At 47.3% G+C, this 17,427-nt stretch overlaps 1 protein-coding gene across 1 annotated transcript in view; it reads right to left on the bottom strand.

Moving 5' to 3' along the window:
- The window catches only part of LOC119953582 (voltage-dependent calcium channel gamma-4 subunit-like), a 29,370-nt gene that overhangs the window by 3,778 nt on the left and 8,165 nt on the right, over positions 1-17,427 (bottom strand). The window contains exons 2-3 of the mRNA XM_038777976.1: positions 1,556-1,639; positions 1-120 (exon numbers count right to left, since the gene is read on the bottom strand). The exon at positions 1-120 is cut by the window's left edge and continues 3 nt beyond it. Coding sequence (XP_038633904.1) covers positions 1-120; positions 1,556-1,639 — 204 coding nt within the window. The remainder of the gene's footprint in view (positions 121-1,555; positions 1,640-17,427) is intronic.

Raw genomic sequence — 17,427 nt, 5'->3', positions numbered from 1 at the left:
CGGCACTGAGGATAATGTTGTGTTTGCTGCTGTACAGTTTCCCAGCTCCAACACACAGGCCAGCCAGGAGCAGGAGAATGGCACTCAGGATTGGGAATAAACTGGAAGCACGTACAATCCCTGCAGAGACAAACAAACAACCTTTTCAGCTCTTTTCATGTCTTGTATCTGAGTGCGATCGTTCAAAATATATCACTTTCCTTTTGGGAATTCAGGGATTAATGATCAATTTATTGAATATAGACAGGTGTGTGTCTAGAAAAGACCAGAAATGCTTTTCCCTTGAATTCCTGCCAGGTTTAATAAGATTACACCGTGCAATGTAACACTGAGTCTACATCAGCAGAATTCCAGACTGGATCACTGATCTCTGGGAATGGGAATGTGTTCCTGCTTCAATGTTCCTGCACCCAGGTTGTAGGTTGAAATCAGACTTGGCTGCCTCAGTAATCCTACTGCAAAGTGAACATGTCTGTCCGGTCAACTGATGAGAACAGGATTCTGGCACCTCGTCTCCAGCAATCCCTGTCTGGGGTTAGATGGAAAAATGCAGCATTGGGAATGGTAGCAGATGTTTGGCGCTGACTATTAAATTAACTCAGATTGGGAGCGGCAAGTGGCGCAGTGGGTTAGCACTGCTGCCTCACGGTGCCGAGGTCCCAGGTTCGATCCCGGCTCTGGGTCACTGTCTGTGTGGAGTTTGTACATTCTCCCCGTGTCTGCGTGGGTTTCACCCCCACAACCCAAAGATGTGCAGGGTAGATGGGTGGGCCACGCTGGGTAGTCTAAATTTTAAAAAAAATTAACTTAGATTGAGTTTGAATCATAGAATCTACAGTGCAGAAAGAGGCCATTCAACCCATCGAGTCTGCACCAGCCCTTGGAAAGTGCACCCTATCCAAGCCCACACCTCTGCCCTATCCCCGTAACCCCCCCAAACCTTTGGACACTGAGGGCAATTTAGCATGGCCAGTCCACCTAATCTGCACATCTTTGGACTGTGGGAGGAAACCGGAGCACCTGGAGGAAACCCACGCACACACGGGGAGAATGTGCAGACTCCGCGCAGACAGTGACCCAAGCCGGGAATCGAACCTGGGACCCTGGAGCTGTGAAGCAACTGTGCTAACCACTGTGCTACCGTGTTGTATCAGGAGAGGAGATTTGGGGGGGGGGGGGGGGGGGGGATATCTATTCTCTCAGGTTTATTTCAAAACCATTAATCAATCCCTGGACATGGACGATGGACATGGGGAGTCAAGGTCAAATGTAATCTTCAGGTAAGGTGGGCTGAGTCATGGTTCGGCCACAAAAACAATCCCTGTTTTCTATCATTACTGAAGAAGTCCTTTGAAGTAAGAAAGACAAACACAGGAGGGTCTCTGTGCGTTACGGTAAGGGGATGGGTAGGACAAATTGTCTAAATATTCCGCTTGAGATGAAACAAAGCACATTTTCAAATGTTCTAGATTGTTCCACTCTTCTGGATGAGTTCGGGTTTGGCACTGAACTATCTGATTGACCATTCCCACATACAGAAGATGAAATTTCTTACGTAAAAGATATTCTGATCCCTCCTGGTCATAATCGTCATCGTCAGGAAAGTAATTGATTCTGAAGCAATGTCCTCTTTGAAGGCCTGAGGATAGAAATCAGAAAGTAACCATGTAACTATGTCGTAACTACCTCCACAGAAGCCATCAGAGACTTATCATGAAAGGCAAAATTCATAGTGGGTCAAGAAATACAATTGCTAATTACTGAAGCATGTTTTTATATATACACTTGTCTGAAGGCACCCTATTAAACTGGCCTCACTGTTTATAAATCCCAGCTCTAGGAGCTCCGGGATTATTAAATTCAGTGTTAAAGAAGAGCAGTAGTTTATAAAGACAACAATTTAATGTTTCACAAGTGTTCTGTTTAAGAATAGAAGATGTCTGTGTGAGAAAGAGCCGTTGTAAAATCAGACTTCTACCAAACGTATCATGAAAACTTTCCGTTCACAATGCCTCAGGAGAAACCCACATTAAAATGTTACCTTATCTATTTCATCTGATGGAACCTAACAATGAGTTCTGGTTCCCTGCTGATGGTCACTGGATAACAGATCATTAGTGTTGCTCTTAGGAAATTGTCTGCTCCAAGACGTACTTGACTGCTGTGCAATCAAATAAAAATTCCCATTTTGTATACGGCAGAACTGTTAGCGAGTTTGATTATTTGTGAATTTGCAGCAAATTACTTCACGCTTCTTGAGGTGGAAAGGTTTTGGGGGAGATCGTGTTTCAGTGCATTTCCCCTCGGAACCAGATAAACAATAAACTCATTGACCCTCTAAACATGCATCTGCTAATTTCGTCTTCACAGACTCTTTATTGTGTCAAGATTGAGATTATTGCCTCAATTGCTACTTCATTCTCCTCCCTCTGACTCCAAACTTTAGTTTACTCTTCCTCGTTCAATACTTAAGCTTTAAAACTGATATCGTCAACTCAATATTACCTGATTTACCCTCTCTCGCTTTTTCCAGCCCTCAGCATTGGCCCTTTACCTGGGTCTCTTGATACAAGATTGTATATGTTTGATTGTTGAATTGGGGGTGGGGGTGATCACATGATGTGACGTGTTTGCTGTTGGACTGAATTCTCCGTTCCTGAGACTAAGTGCTGACGCCAATGGAGGACCCGTGGAGTTCCATGATGGAAAAATCAGCGGCACACCAGCACCGTTTCCGCTACTGGTGAGAGGCTAGCACCGGTGCCGCCTGAAACACCCGCGGTACACGCGGAAAATGGTGGGAGAATCGGCGGGTCCGTGCTGGACACGCACGGGGCTGACAAGCTGCAACCGCGCATAGTCTTACACCTCCCACACCTCGCACCGATCGCACCCACAAATATGTCAAAAGTGATGGTGTCTCATGCTTCGATCGTTGTGATCCTGAACAATGCTCGTAGATCCTGCTTTATCCTTTGCCTTCTCGTGCGACATGGGGATGTCTTTATCCTGCAGTTCTTCTATAATCCTGAACGTTGCTCCCTGTTGAACATGTTGTTGACTTTTTAATTGCTGTCTTTTTTCCCAGTAGGGGAGTGCGAAATGTGGGCGTGATGGACTGTGTCCTTGATTATCCTGTTCTAGCAAAATCATTTTGAATCAATTATGGGAAATGTGATTTGTGCAGTTTTACTCCTTCTCAGTTATTGTGCCTACGATTCTTGTGGTTGAGGGAGGGGAGTGCGTTCTGTCACCCCTGAATCGCTTATGGGGATGGGGGGGGGGGGATCTTTTTTTTAATGTTCTCTGAATGAAGAATCTGTGACTTTAACCTTCTTTGACCTGAGCTGAGTGTGTATCCTGGGGAGAGCTGGGTTGCTTCTGTGTCACACATGAGGTTGAGTTTTTCCGTTCTCTTTCGGGTTCCTCGTCTGCGCTTTTGTGGTGGTTGGGTTGTTAAGGAGGGACGTTGCTCTGGATGTCCTTCCTGCGATGGCGATCGCCCTGAGCTCGTTTGGGTGTCCGCTCTTTGGGTGTTTTTTTTTGTACTCTTTGTCCAGAGCATGATGTTGGTTCTTGCCTGATCGGGTCTGGTGGCTTTGGGCAGGGAGGGGGGGGTGGGGGGGGGGGGGGGGGGGGGGTGGGGGGGGGGGGGGGGGTCCCTGGTTATGCCGGGGAGGAGGGAATTGGCCCTCACTCCAAGGGTGCCCAATTGTTGGGAGTCTTGATGGTTCACTATTTTCTCGGACTGGAGCCGCCCATGGCCGAGGCTGGAATAATCTTCCTCTTATGGTGCGCTGCCCTGAATGGGGATGGAGAGATTGAGCCTCGGCGACGGTGCTGCTTTTTGGAGTGGGTATAGTTTCTTTGCGTGTCTGTTGACTGTTATCCTGTTGCCCCTTCAAGTTGTCTTTCTTCAAAGGTGTTGCCAGGGGAATCCTGGCAGGACTGTGCTTTGTTTCTTTGTCTCTTCGGTACACAGCGACCTGGGGATGGGTCGAGTTCTGTGCCTTGGTAGGTACCCTATTGTTTTCCCTGAGAGGATGGGTCGTCCCCTTGTTGGCTGAGGAACCAGTCCTCTCCTTCGCTGGTGGACGTTGTCAGCTGGTGAGATATCTCTGGCAGATTTTTCTCTTTATCCTTCTTGCTCTTGTTCTCTACCTGGGAGGCCCTGACCACAGCCTGAACATCTTGTTGCTGTTGCTGGTCCTCTCTTTTATTCTATCTTCAGAATTGCCTGATTTTGGGGAGGTTTAGTTTGCGTTGTGCAGTATATAGTAACTCCCTCGGGTATATAATGGTGGGTATCACAAATCCGGTCTTGGCTCCGACACGGGTGCAGATATCCGGGAAGAAGAGGCTGTGATGAGTTGTTGGTGCTGTGGAGTTGAGGGGGATAATCGTTGTGCGCACACGATCATGGCGTGGGAAGTTTCTCCTGATGATTGTGGGTTTGTGCGATGTGGGAAGATGTGTGCCATTTGTGGTGAATGTACTTCATGTAATTCACACTGTATAATATTGTGTCCCTTGTGGGCTCTGTCTGTGAGCCGTTGCGCGGCTCTGCCCTACAGGGGGAGATGAGGAGCTTGTACAGGGCTCCACCCTCGGCTCCGCCCATGGCCCCTCCCACTACCGGAAGTATAAAGTGCTGCAGCCTTGCCAGCCTGCCTCAGTTCTTCTGGTCGCAGGCAGGCTCAGTTGTAAGTCTATTAAAACCACAGTTTACTTCCAATCGTGTCTCGAGCGAATTTTTTTTTAAAAATAATTTTTATTGAAATTTTTTGAAAAATATATATCAACAAAACAATACAATAATAACAATACATAATAAACACCCCCGGCACCCGTAATAACGCATATAACAAACCCCCCACCCCCCCCACCCCAATAAACAACAGAATAATTATCAATAAGCAAATTAACTTAAACATTACCCCCTAAACACCCCCCCTTCCCCCCCCCCCCCCCTGGGTTGCTGCTGCTGCTGACCTAGTACCTTATCATTGAGCCAGAAAGTCGAGGAAAGGCTGCCACCCTCCTAAAGAACCCTTGTATCGACCCCTCAGGGCGAATTTACCCTCTCCAGCTGAATGAAGCCCGCCATGTCATTAATCCAGGTCTCCACGCTCGGAGGTCTCGCATCTTTCCACTGCAGCAAGATCCTCCGCCGGGCTACTAGGGATGCAAAGGCCAAGGCATCAGCCTCTTTCGCCTCCTGCACTCCCGGCTCCACCCCAACCCCAAATATCGTGAGTCCCCAACCTGGCTTGACCCTGGATCCCACCACCTCGACACCGTCCCCGCCACCCCCTTCCAGAACTCCTCCAGTGCCGGGCATGCCCAGAACATATGGGCATGGTTCGCTGGACTCCCCGAACACCTGACGCACCTGTCCTTCGCCCCCAAAGAACCTACTCATCCTAGATCCGGACATGTGGGCCCGGTGCAGCACCTTGAACTGGATGAGACTAAGCCTCACACATGAAGAGGAGGAGTTCACGCTCTCCAGGGCATCCGCCCATGTCCCCTCCTCAATCTGCTCCCCCAGCTCCACCTCCCACTTAGCCTTCAGCTCCTCTACCGACGCCTCCCCCACCTCCTGCATTACCTGGTAGATGTCAGACACCTTCCCATCCCCGACCCACACCCCCGAAAGCACCCTATCCCTTACCCCCCGCAGGGGCAAGCAAAGGGAACCCCTCCACCTGTCCGCCTAGCAAACGCCTTGACCTGAAGGTACCTGAAGATATTCCCCGGGGGGAGCTCAAACTTCTCCTCCAGTTCACCAAGGCTCACGAACCTCCCGTCAATAAACAGGTCTCCCAACTTCCTGTGCCACCCCAGGAACCCGCCATCCATGTTCCCTGGGACAAACCGGTGGTTCCCCCGCAGCGGGGCCTCCACCGAGCCCCCCCCACCTCCCCCCTGTGTCGCCTCCACTGTCCCCAAATTTTGAGGGTGGCCGCCACCACCGGGCTCGTAAGGTGTACCTTGTTGGAAGGAGCGGCAACGGAGCCGTCACCAGTGCCTTCAGGCTCGTGCCTCCGCAGGACACCATCTCCATCCTTTTCCATGCTTCCCCCTCCCCATCCATTACCCACTTGCGTACCATCGAGACATTAGCCGCCCAATAGTACCCAGAGAGGTTGGGCAGCGCCAGCCCCCCTCTATCCCTGCCCCGCTCCAAAAGACCCTCCTTGCCCTCGGAGTCCCGTGCGCCCAAACAAATCCCAGAATGCAGCTGTTCACCCTCCTAAAAAAGGCCCTCGGAACGAAAATGGGAGGCACTGAAACAAAAACAAAAAACCTCGGGAGCACCGTCATTTTAACGGACTGTACTCTACCCGCCAACGACAACTGGAAGCATGTCCCACCTTTTAAATTCCTCCTCCATCTGCTCCACCAACCTAGTAAATTGAGCTTGTGCAGAGTCCCCCAGCTCCTAGCCACCTGAACCCCCAGGTACCTAAAACTCCTCACTGTCCCTCTTTAGCGGGAGCCTACCAATCCCCTCCTCCTGATCTCCCGGGTGCACGACAAACAGCTCACTCTTGCCAGGTTCAATTTATATCCCGAGAAGTGTCTCGAGTGAATTGATGGTCCATCACCATTTGCCATGTTTTCATTATCTTATCCTGTTTGTTTCCCCCTCAGGCCCTGGTGAGGCCATATGAGCATCTACTTACATCCAATGATTATATTGAGCCAGTTCAGATGTTGTTTTCCTGTTCCATTCTGTACTTATGTAGATTAAGCCTTTTCAATTTTTTCCATCCCTTCCTTATGGTGAGGTATTATTTTGTAGCTTTGTTGTGTTATTTATCAAATGTAAAATCTCAATAAACATACTGTTAAAAAAGTAGAGAACATACATTCGCAAAATCTGGATCCTGTACTCAACATCCAACAACTGACATTTTTTTCTTACTCTGTCACAATATGAGATATCTCCTTGCTGTGGGCTGGACCATCTGGTCCCAGGTCAGGAGTAATTGCAAAGCTAAATCCCCCTCATTCGAACCCTTAATCCCATCCTTGGAGGAGTGTCCCCCAGCTGCACCATTGTATTATTCTCTTGTCCTGTGCCAGCTTTAGACCACCAGAAATTGTAGTTTGTGAAATGACTGTGATTGAAATTGAAGTCATAGTGTCCTTCAGAGCTGAACTTTCCAAGATTGTTAAGCTTTGAAATATCCATTTAATCAAAGTAAAACAGAATTCCAGGTAAGCACCTCAGTTTGGAGACATGCCCATGTGATCCAGTTACTATGGGGAACGAAACTCACTAGAAAGCCACTGAAGTGGGGTGGCAGCTTTACACCTTTGTATAATGTCTCACAGAAAAAAAGACATCTGTTATGTGAGGTGAAGAAACACAGGAGCTAGTACGGTGGGAAAGCAGAGCAAACTGTTTTGTGGTAACAATCAAGCAGGATGCTTGTGAGAGTTTGGTTCTATTCAAAAGAAAAGAGAATAGAACAGGTGAGGCCCAGGAAGGGTTAAGTGATTAGGAGTCATTGAGGTATGCCTTGCTAGCGATAATCTGTACTGAGAAAACACAACTGAGTGCAACAATTGTTGAGGAACATTGGAGGTTTTAATTTAGTGTGGGAGGGAGAAGTGAACCTCCACTGGGGAGCTTGAAGTGGCAGTGGGACTGTTCTGTGTAATACTATATAGCAGATACTTATCTGCCAAAAGTGTGGTGTTGCATAAAAGCACTTGTAAGGCATATTTAGTTGTGTCAGTGTTGCAAAATTTATGTTTTAAGTTTGCCCATATCATTAATATTTGATCGATGTTGATTTGCTGTATTCATTCATGGGATGTGAGATTCTCTGGCTAGGCCAGCGTTTAATTGCTTTTGAAAAGATGGTGATGAGCTGCTTTCCTTCAACCACTGCAGTCCATGTGGTACAGGTACACCCACAGTGAGGTTCGGCAGTGAGCTCCAGGATTTGACCCAGCGATCTTAGTTTGTTTGTTACAAGGTGAAAGTCTTAAAAAGTTAAATTTGTATCCTCTGGAATATTTTAGTTGGTCGTTTGGAAAATCCACCTCTTTTAAAAAGTTATTGGTATAATAGTGACAGATTTTGAGATATTTACCATTTTCATCCACTACAGAACAGCAATCATGAAATGCTGAGTTAAAGAACCACAAGAATGGTATACACATCTGAGGGACGTGTAGTTAAATTGTACCACTCTGCTCAGACCATCATTTTATTGCTAGTGATCAAGACACCAGTGTCTGAGAGAATGAGGGAAAAGGCGATATCAAACTGACCCACAGTATCCAAGGACTGTAAGAAGTCTTACAACACCAGGTTAAAGTCCAACAGGTTTGTTTCAAATCACTAGCTTTCGGAGCACTGCTCCTTCCTCAGGTGAATGAGATTTAGCTCACTGGGCTAAATCGCTGGCTTTAAAGCAGACCAAGCAGGCCAGCAGCACGGTTCGATTCCCGTACCAGCCTCCCTGGACAGGCGCCGGAATGTGGCGACTAGGGGCTTTTCACAGTAACTTCATTGAAGCCTGCTCGTGACAATAAAAGCGATTTCATTTTCAGTTTTCATGTATGTTCCAGAAACACATATAGAGACAAAATCAAAGATGCAAGACAATGCTTTGAATGCGAGCATTTACAGGTAATTAAGTCTTTACAGATCCAGATCCAAGGACTGAAATGAGGACGAAAGAGAAAAGCAAAAAAAAAAATGGAGGCGATTGAGTGGTAAAATCTGATAAATTATAAAAAAGCTGACAATCAATCTGGAAAGGGTAAATCTGGAATATTTGATTCAAATTACACGACGACAAGAGGACATCATTTAAAACCAACAGAAAGCGAATCGACAGGGGATTTCAGAAGGTTGGTGTTTCGCATGGATGAACATCCAGATCGATTAGTGCAAACACAGGTACAGATATTTATGCGAGGGGATGGATCTGGGATGCAAGAGGGAAGGATGTCTGGAAAAGTCAGGATACAGATGTCCATCTAAAGTTAACCCCACCTATCATTTTCCTATTCCATTTCCCACCAGCAGCCTGTTAGATTGGTTTGGATGTCCAGTTACCAGGTGAGAAAGCCAGCGGGTGAGGGAGTATGGTTGGATTGATAATGATAATCTTTATTGTCACAAGTAGGCTTACATTAACACTGCAATGAAGTTACTGTGAAAATCCCCTAGTCGCCACATTCCGTGCCTGTTCGGGTACACTGAGAGGGAATTCAGAATGTCCAATTCACCTAACAAGCGCGTCTTTCGGGAACTTGTGGGAGGAAACCGGAGCACCCGGAGGAAAACCCAGAAGGGAAAGCTGCGGAGATTGGGAGGCAGAGGTGTCGGGATGGCTGCTTTAAAATGCTGAGGCTGGCGTGGCAGATTGGGGCTTCACGTTGTTTTGATGGGCCAAAGGGAAGTGTTGCCACTCCAGCTGGCTCTGCAAGAAGCAGTAGCTCCGCTGGGAGCGAATCTCCAGCTTTCCTATAGCTGCCTGTTTTCCTGACTCTGGAGATCCAGCCGGCTAGATGGTCACGTTTATATCCTGAGGAAGGAGCTGCGCTCCGAAAGCTCGTGTTTGAATCAAACCTGTGGACTTTAACCTGGTGTTGTAAGACTTCTTACTGTGCTCACCCCAGTCCAACGCCGGCATCTCCGCATCACGTTATATCCGCTGGTTTCAAAATGGAGTCAGACATGTATAACGGTCACATTTTGTGATTGTAAAATTTTGTGTGTCTGTGTGCGTCTGTGTATGTGTGTGTGTATGTGTGTTTATGTATGTGTATGTGGGGTGTGTATGTGTGTGTGTATGTGTGTGTATGTGTGTGTGTATGTGTGTGTATGTGTTTATGTATGTGTGTGTGTGTATGTATGTGTGTGTGTATGTGTGTGTATGTGTTTATGTGTGTGTATGTGTGTGTGTATGTGTGTGTATGTGTGTGTGTGTGTATGTGTGTGTGTATGTATGTGTATGTGTGTGTGTATGTGTGTGTATGTGTTTATGTGTGTGTATGTGTGTGTGTGTGTGTGAATGTATGTGTATGTGTTTATGTATGTGTGTGTGTATGTGTGTGTATGTGTGTGTGTGTGTGTGAATGTATGTGTATGTGTTTATGTATGTGTGTGTGTATGTGTGTGTATGTGTGTGTGAATGTATGTGTATGTGTGTGTGTATGTGTGTGTGTATGTGTGTGTGTATGTGTGTGTATGTGTGTGTGTATGTGTGTGTATGTGTGTGTGAATGTATGTGTATGTGTGTGTGTATGTGTGTGTGTATGTGTGTGTGTATGTGTGTGTATGTGTGTGTGTATGTGTGTGTGTGTGAATGTATGTGTATGTGTGTGTGTATGTGTGTGTGTATGTGTGTGTGTATGTGTGTGTATGTGTGTGTGAATGTATGTGTATGTGTTTATGTATGTGTGTGTGTATGTGTGTTTATGTATGTGTGTGTGTATGTATGTGTATGTGTGTGTGTATGTGTGTGTATGTGTTTATGTATGTGTATGTGTGTGTGTATATGTGTGTGTATGTGTGTGTGAATGTATGTGTATGTGTTTATGTATGTGTGTGTGTGTTTGTGTTGGGGTGGGGGCTAATCTCCCCTATAAAGTTCTAGATTATAATGGAAACTGAATTTGCTGACTGCTGTGCTGTAATTCTGAACCTCCTGCCAGTATTAGTGTTGAAGGACATGTAGAGAAACCCCTCTACTCCAACAATCCGATTTTCTTTTTTGTAGTCCAAATTTCAAGATCTGTTGCTTGTTCACTTTGGCATCATAAATATTTTTAAATGTTACACCTGTTACTTCCTGTCAACTTTTATCACCACAAACTCTGATATCCACATTTACAACAGAAACTAATTTCACCTCAAGATTCGAACTAGTGTCACTCCCTGTGAGGAATGCTATGGGTGATTTAACAATATTGCATAAAATTACAATACCAGTGAATCACATAAAGAGGATGCAGATCATACACTGCTGAGCGTTGGGACTCAACTACCCTGATCAGGAATTGTCGCGGCTTAATTCCAGGCTGCTTTACATCTGAATGCTGCTGGGGTCAGTGGCAAGGGAATTAGCCCGGCCTCCCAAACATGATAGCTATTCACTGACTCCTACGTGTGTCAGAGGCATTTGAGCAGGAGGGGGTTTAAATATAAACCCACTCCAATCCCATGAAACCTGTTAACGTCCTGTCTGGTAAGAATGACCGCTTATTCGACACACCAACAGACTTATTAGCACCTCTGGAATTGCCCGTCTGAGAGAGGAGGATGGAGGAACAAAGAAAAATATCATGCGGCACACATTTACCGCTTTTATTTTCATTGTTCTATGTGAGACAATGTTATTACAAAGAAGAGTTGCAGCCTTTGCAATTTGCACCAGCATTTTGGATAATGTCTGAAACCATAATTGTGTTAACAATATAAATGATCCCTTTTATATATTATCTGTTCAGCAGACATAGATCCAAATTACGATCCGTGTTATAACTTCTACATCTGCATAGAGCCACCCCCTCCTCCTCCTCCTCCTCCCCATCTCCTTCTCCCCCCCAACCCCCCTCCCCCTCCCCCCTCCTCCCCCTCCCCCTCCTCCCTCCCCATCCCCCTCCCTTCCCCTCCCCCGCTCCTCCCTCTCCCCTCCCCCTCCTCCTCCTCCTCCCCATCCCAACCCCCCTCCTCCTCCTCCTCCCCCTCCCATCCCCCCTCCCCCATCCCACCCCCTCCTCCTCCTCCCCCCACCCCCCCCTCCCTCCTCCCCCCTCCCCCCCTCCCCCCCCTCCTCCTCCTCCTCCTCCTCCTCCTCCTCCCCCTCCCCCCTCCTCCCATTCCCCCCTCCCCTCCTCCATCCCCCCTACCTCCCTCCCCCCTCCTCCCCATCCTCCTCCTCCTCCTCCCCCATCCCCCCTCCCCTCCCCATCCCCTCCCCCCTCCCCCTCCTCCCCCCCTCCCCCCCTCCCCCCCTCCTCCCCCTCCTCCCCCTCCCCCCTCCTCCCTCCTCCTCCCCCTCCCCCCTCCTCCTCACTCCTCCTCCTCCTCACTCCCCCCTCCCCTCCTCCTCCCCCCTCCCCCTCCCCTCCTCCTCCTCCCCCTCCCCCTCCTCCTCCTCCCCCCCTCCTCTCCCCCCCCCTCCTCCTCCTCCCCCCCCTCCTCCTCCCCCCCCCTCCTCCTTCCTCCCCAGCCCAGCCCACCCCTCCTCCTCCTCCCATCCCCCACACCCACTCTGCTGCCACAGGCCACTTTAGGGTTTGAGAGAGTTAACTACAAGCTGAAGGCATTCCTGTTAAATCACAAAACCTCAGGCAGCAGGAACAACCAAGAAATGTTCTTAAAGGTCAGTGCACCGAACAGGAATTGGTGCTGAAGGCTATTGTTGCAGAGGCAGCTGTGCTTCTTTATATATTGGGGAAGAGTTGGGCAGCTCGCTCCACAAAATTGTAGCTGTGAATCGAGGTGGGAATGGTTAATGGCCACACTTAGGAAACAAGAACGGCGTGTATGTGAGGTGTGAATTGATAGATTGCTGAAGGTTTGCTGATGCCGATATCTCCCTTATCCCAGTGAAGTCCAGATATTGAGGCTGTATTTTAATCGAATCATAGAACAATAAAACATAGACAGGGGCCAATCAGCCATCGTACCTGGTATTTGGTAGAACAATCCAGTTAATATCCCACATTCCTATTATTTCCCATTGCCTTTAAATCTGTTCCATTCAAGTATTTATCCAATGTCCTTTAAAAAATTACATTTCATAGAATCATAGAGCAGAAAGAGGCCATTCGGCCCATCGAGTCTGCACCCTACTTAAGCCCACACCACCACCATATCCCCACAACCCAGCAGCCCCATCGAACCCAAGGGGAATTTATCATGGCCAATGCACCTAACCTGCACATCTTTGGACTGTGGGAGGAAACCGGAGTACCCGGAGGAAACCCACGCACACACGGGGAGGATGTGCAGACTCCGCACAGACAGTGACCCAAGTGGGAATTGAATTTGGGACCCTGGCGCTGTGAAGCCACCGTGCTAACCACCCTGCTACCGTGTCTGCATCACTCCTTCAAGCTGGGCAGTGCATTCCAGACCACATCAATTTGCCGTGTAAAAATTGTTACCTCATCTGACCCTTGGGCTTTTTTTTTTGTCAATCGCCTTAAATTTTGCCCCCTCGTTATCGAGAGTTGGAAATCTACTCTTTAATTTTTTTCCCAATTAATGAGGGGCTGGTTTAGCTCACTCAGCTAAATCGCTGACTTTTAAAGCAGACCAAGGCAGGCCAGCAGCACGGGTTCGATTCCCGTACCAGCCTCCCCGGACAGGCGCCGGAATGTGGCGACTAGGGGCTTTTCACAGTAACTTCACTGAAGCCTACTCGTGACAATAAAGCGATTTTCATTTCATGTAGAATGTGCAAACTTCACACAGACAATGACCTGAGGCTGGGATTCGAACCCAGGTCCTCGGCTCCGTGAGGCAGCAGTGCTAAGCACTGCGCCACCGTGCCACCCAGCCTGCTCTTTATTTACTCTATCTAAAGCCTTCATGATTTTAAATGCCTTTCAGTTCTAAGAACAATCCCAGATTCTCTAGTCTCCCCATATAACAGTAATTCTTCACCCCTGAAATTATTTTAGTGAATCTCTTCTGCACCCACATCAAAACCTCGACATTCTACTGAAAGGGTGACGCCCAAAAATCAACACAATATTCCTGCTGAGGGCTTGCTTTCATTTTTTTATTTGTTCACGGGGCGTAAGCGTCGCTGTCTCGGACGGCATTTATTGCCCATCCCTGAGGGCATTTAAGAGTCAACCCCATTGCTGTGGGTCTGGAGTCACATGTCGGTCAGACCGGGTAAGGACGGCAGATTTCCTTCCCTAAAGGACATTAGTGAACCAGATGGGCAATTTTGATAATTGACAATGGCTTCATGGTCACCTTCTGGGCTTTTAATTCCAGATTGTTTTATTGAGTTCACATTTCACTATCTGCCATGGCGGGATTTGTACCCGGGTCCCCTGGGTCTCTGGATTACTAGTCCAGTAATATACCACCACACCACTGCCTCCCCCAATGATCCAATATAAAGGAAAAATACCACAGGTTCTGGAAACCTGAATTAAAAACAGATGTTGGAAATACTCAGCTAGTCTGGCAGCAACTATGGAGAGAGACACAGAGTTAACATTCAAGGTCAGTGACATTTCATCAGGCCTGAGAATAGTTAGACATGTCATAGATTCAGGAAATGGAAGGGGGAGGATGGAAAAAAAGAACAAACTGGAAAGTATGATCAGATGAAGATAAGAAGAAATTAAATGACAGAAATGGTTCAAGGTGAATAATGATCTTTATTGGTGTCACAAGTAGTCTTACATTAACACTGCAATGAAGTTATTGTGAAATCCCCTAGTCGCCACACTCCGGCGCCTGTTTGGGTACACGGAGAATTCAGAATGTCCAATTCACCTAACAAGCACGTCTTTCGGGATTTGTGGGAGGAAACCGGAGCACCCGGAGGAAATGCACGCAGACACGGGGAGAACATGCAGACTCTACACAGTGACCCAAGCCAGGAATCGAACCCGGATCGATGTGAAGCAACAGTGCTAACTACCGTGCCGCCCATAAGAGAGCGGTTATCGGAGAAGTAAAGAAATAAAAGATGCGTCTAGAGGAGGTGTGAATGGCAGCGTCATGTTTAGATGGTGCATGTAAGCAAAAAAAAAACGGGGGGGAATCCCTACAAAGATAAAGTAAGCAAAATGGAGCCAGAGATCATGATCTAAATTGTTGAACTCAACGTCGAGTCCGGAAGGTTGTAAATGGCCAATCAAAAGGTGAGGTGATCTTCTTTGATCTTCTTCATTTGAGTATTGCAGCAGGCCATGGGCAGAAAGGTCAGAGTGGGAGCAAAGTCAAGAATTAAAATGAAAGGTCATTGGAACTCGGGGGTCATGTTTAATGACAGAAAGGGCGTGTTTCACAAAATGGACAACCCCAATGTAGAGAAGACCACACCATGAATACAGAATGCTCAACTGAAAGAAGTACAAGTCAATCACCTTTTTCATTTGGAAACTGTGCAGAGGCCTAGGCTGGTGAGAGGGAGGAGGCAAAGGGCCAAGTGCTACATCCCATGTGCCAGCATGTAAACGTGCCATAGAAAAGGGAGGGGGTATTGGGGTTGACTAAGGAGTGGGACAGGATATGATGGAGGGACGAATAGTGAAATGGGGGGGGGGGGGATGTGGTTGGTGGTGGCATCATGCTGCAGGTGATAGAAATGGATGATCCATTGAATACAGAAGCTGGTGGGGTGGAAGGTGAAGCCATAAGAAAACCTGCCATGGCTCTGGGAGAGAGGGGGAGGGATGAGAGTAGGAGTGTGTGACATGATTGATGGGACGGGAGGTGAGTGGTATCCTCGTTTGAGGAAAGAAGACACATCAGAAGTGCTAATATGGAAGATTGCATTGTCCAGAGGTTGTGGAGAAATTGTAAGAATGGAATGGAGTCCTTTTAGAGTGTAGGATGTGAGAAAGTGGAGATAAGGCGGCTTTGGGAGTCAGTGCGCTCAGAGTGAATATTTGTGAAAACCGATTTCCAGAAATGGAGATAGAGAAGTCAAGGAAGGGAAGGGAAGATTCTGAGATGGACCATGTGAAGACAAGAGGTGGTTGGAAATGTCAATGAATGTTGTTTGGGATGAGAGGAGGAAATGACACTGCTGCAATCATCAATATGTTGAAAAAAAGAGGTGAGGGAGGGGCCTGAGTCAGTTGGATCAAAGAATGGTCCACATAATCCCAGGAAAGGCAGTTTAGCTAGAAACCACGCACCTATCCATAGCAACAACCTTTTATTTTAGAGGAAGTGATTGGAGTTACAAGAGACATTGTTCGACATGAGGACCAGTTCATCCAGACAGAGGAGGGGTGGAGGTGGAAGGGGACTGGCTAGCCTCTGTTCCAGGAAGAGACCATCTTGTTGGGGCTGGTGGTGTAGATGGATTGGACATCCATAGTGGAAACGAAAGGATGAGGGCCAGGAAAATGTTAATGGGACAGAGGACATTAGGAGAGTCAAGAACTGTCCACACACACATACTGCCAACCTTGTCATGGATCCAGTATGTCTTTTAACAGTTTTCTCATCTTCTGCTCCACCTTCAAGAATGTGTACACCCCTCCTGTCTCACTCTTTAAAATTGAACTCGATATTTCAGAATTTCCTCTCCTCATTCTTTCCACCAAAATGTATCACTTTCCATTTCTGCGCAATAACTTACATCTCCCGTTTTACCAATTTGTCTATGACCTCCTGAAGTCTCTTACTTTTCTCCTCATAGTATATTTCCAAATTTCGTAACACCTTCAAACTTTAACACATGCACTGTATATCCAAGACCTGCTCAATAATATATCCAATATAGCAATGGTTTTAGTACTGACACCGGGAGAACACCAGTCTTTATCCCTCAATTGGAAAAGCAGCCATAAGGGACTGCTTTTGGTTCCTTGCTGAATTTGGTACCATATTGCCACACTCCCTTTAATAGGCTTTCATTTTGATGACAGGTCTGTTACGTGCCACGTGTCAAAGACCTTTAAAAATCAATTCACACATTAACTGCACTACCTTCAATAGCTCTCCCTGTTACTCTTAACAAACGACTCCTTCAGTTGTCTTGCTCAAAACCTATTATTTTAGGGCATGGGTCAAGTAAACTCGGTGCATGATTCCTAATTTGGGATAATATCGTCCGTTCCTTCACTGTCTTGGGGTCAAATTTCTGGTACTCCCTCCCTGACAGCACTGTGGGTCTACCTACACCACATGCTGTTTAAGAAGCCAGCTCACCACCACCTTCTCAAGGGCAATTAGGAATGGGCAATAAGTCCTTGCCTTGCCAGCTAAGCCCATATCCAGTAGAAGAATAAAAATCATTGCTGCTTGAAGTGGTGCTGACTATTGAGGTTGGGTTTAGCAAGGTGGTGCTGACTATTGAGGTTGGGTTTAGCAAGGTGGTGCTGACTACAGTATTGAGGTTGGGTTTAGCAAGGTGGTGCTGACTATTGAGGTTGGGTTTAGCAAGATGGTGCTGACTGTTGAGGTTGGGTTTAGCAAGGTGGTGCTGACTATTGAGGTTGGGTTTAGCAAGGTGGTGCTGGCTATTGAGGTTGGGTTTAGCAAGGTGGTGCTGACTATTGAGGTTGGGTTTAGCAAGGTGGTGCTGACTATTGAGGTTGGGTTTTAGCAAGGTGGTGCTGGCTATTGAGGTTGGGTTTAGCAGGTGGTGCTGACTATTGAGGTTGGGTTTAGCAAGGTGGTGCTGACTATGAGGTTGGGTTTAGCAAGGTGGTGCTGACTGTGAGGATTGTTTAGCAAGG

The sequence above is a fragment of the Scyliorhinus canicula genome, chromosome 18 (assembly GCF_902713615.1).
Source record: "Scyliorhinus canicula chromosome 18, sScyCan1.1, whole genome shotgun sequence".
Lineage (NCBI taxonomy): Eukaryota > Metazoa > Chordata > Chondrichthyes > Carcharhiniformes > Scyliorhinidae > Scyliorhinus > Scyliorhinus canicula.
This window is presented reverse-complemented; position numbering and strand designations above follow the sequence as displayed.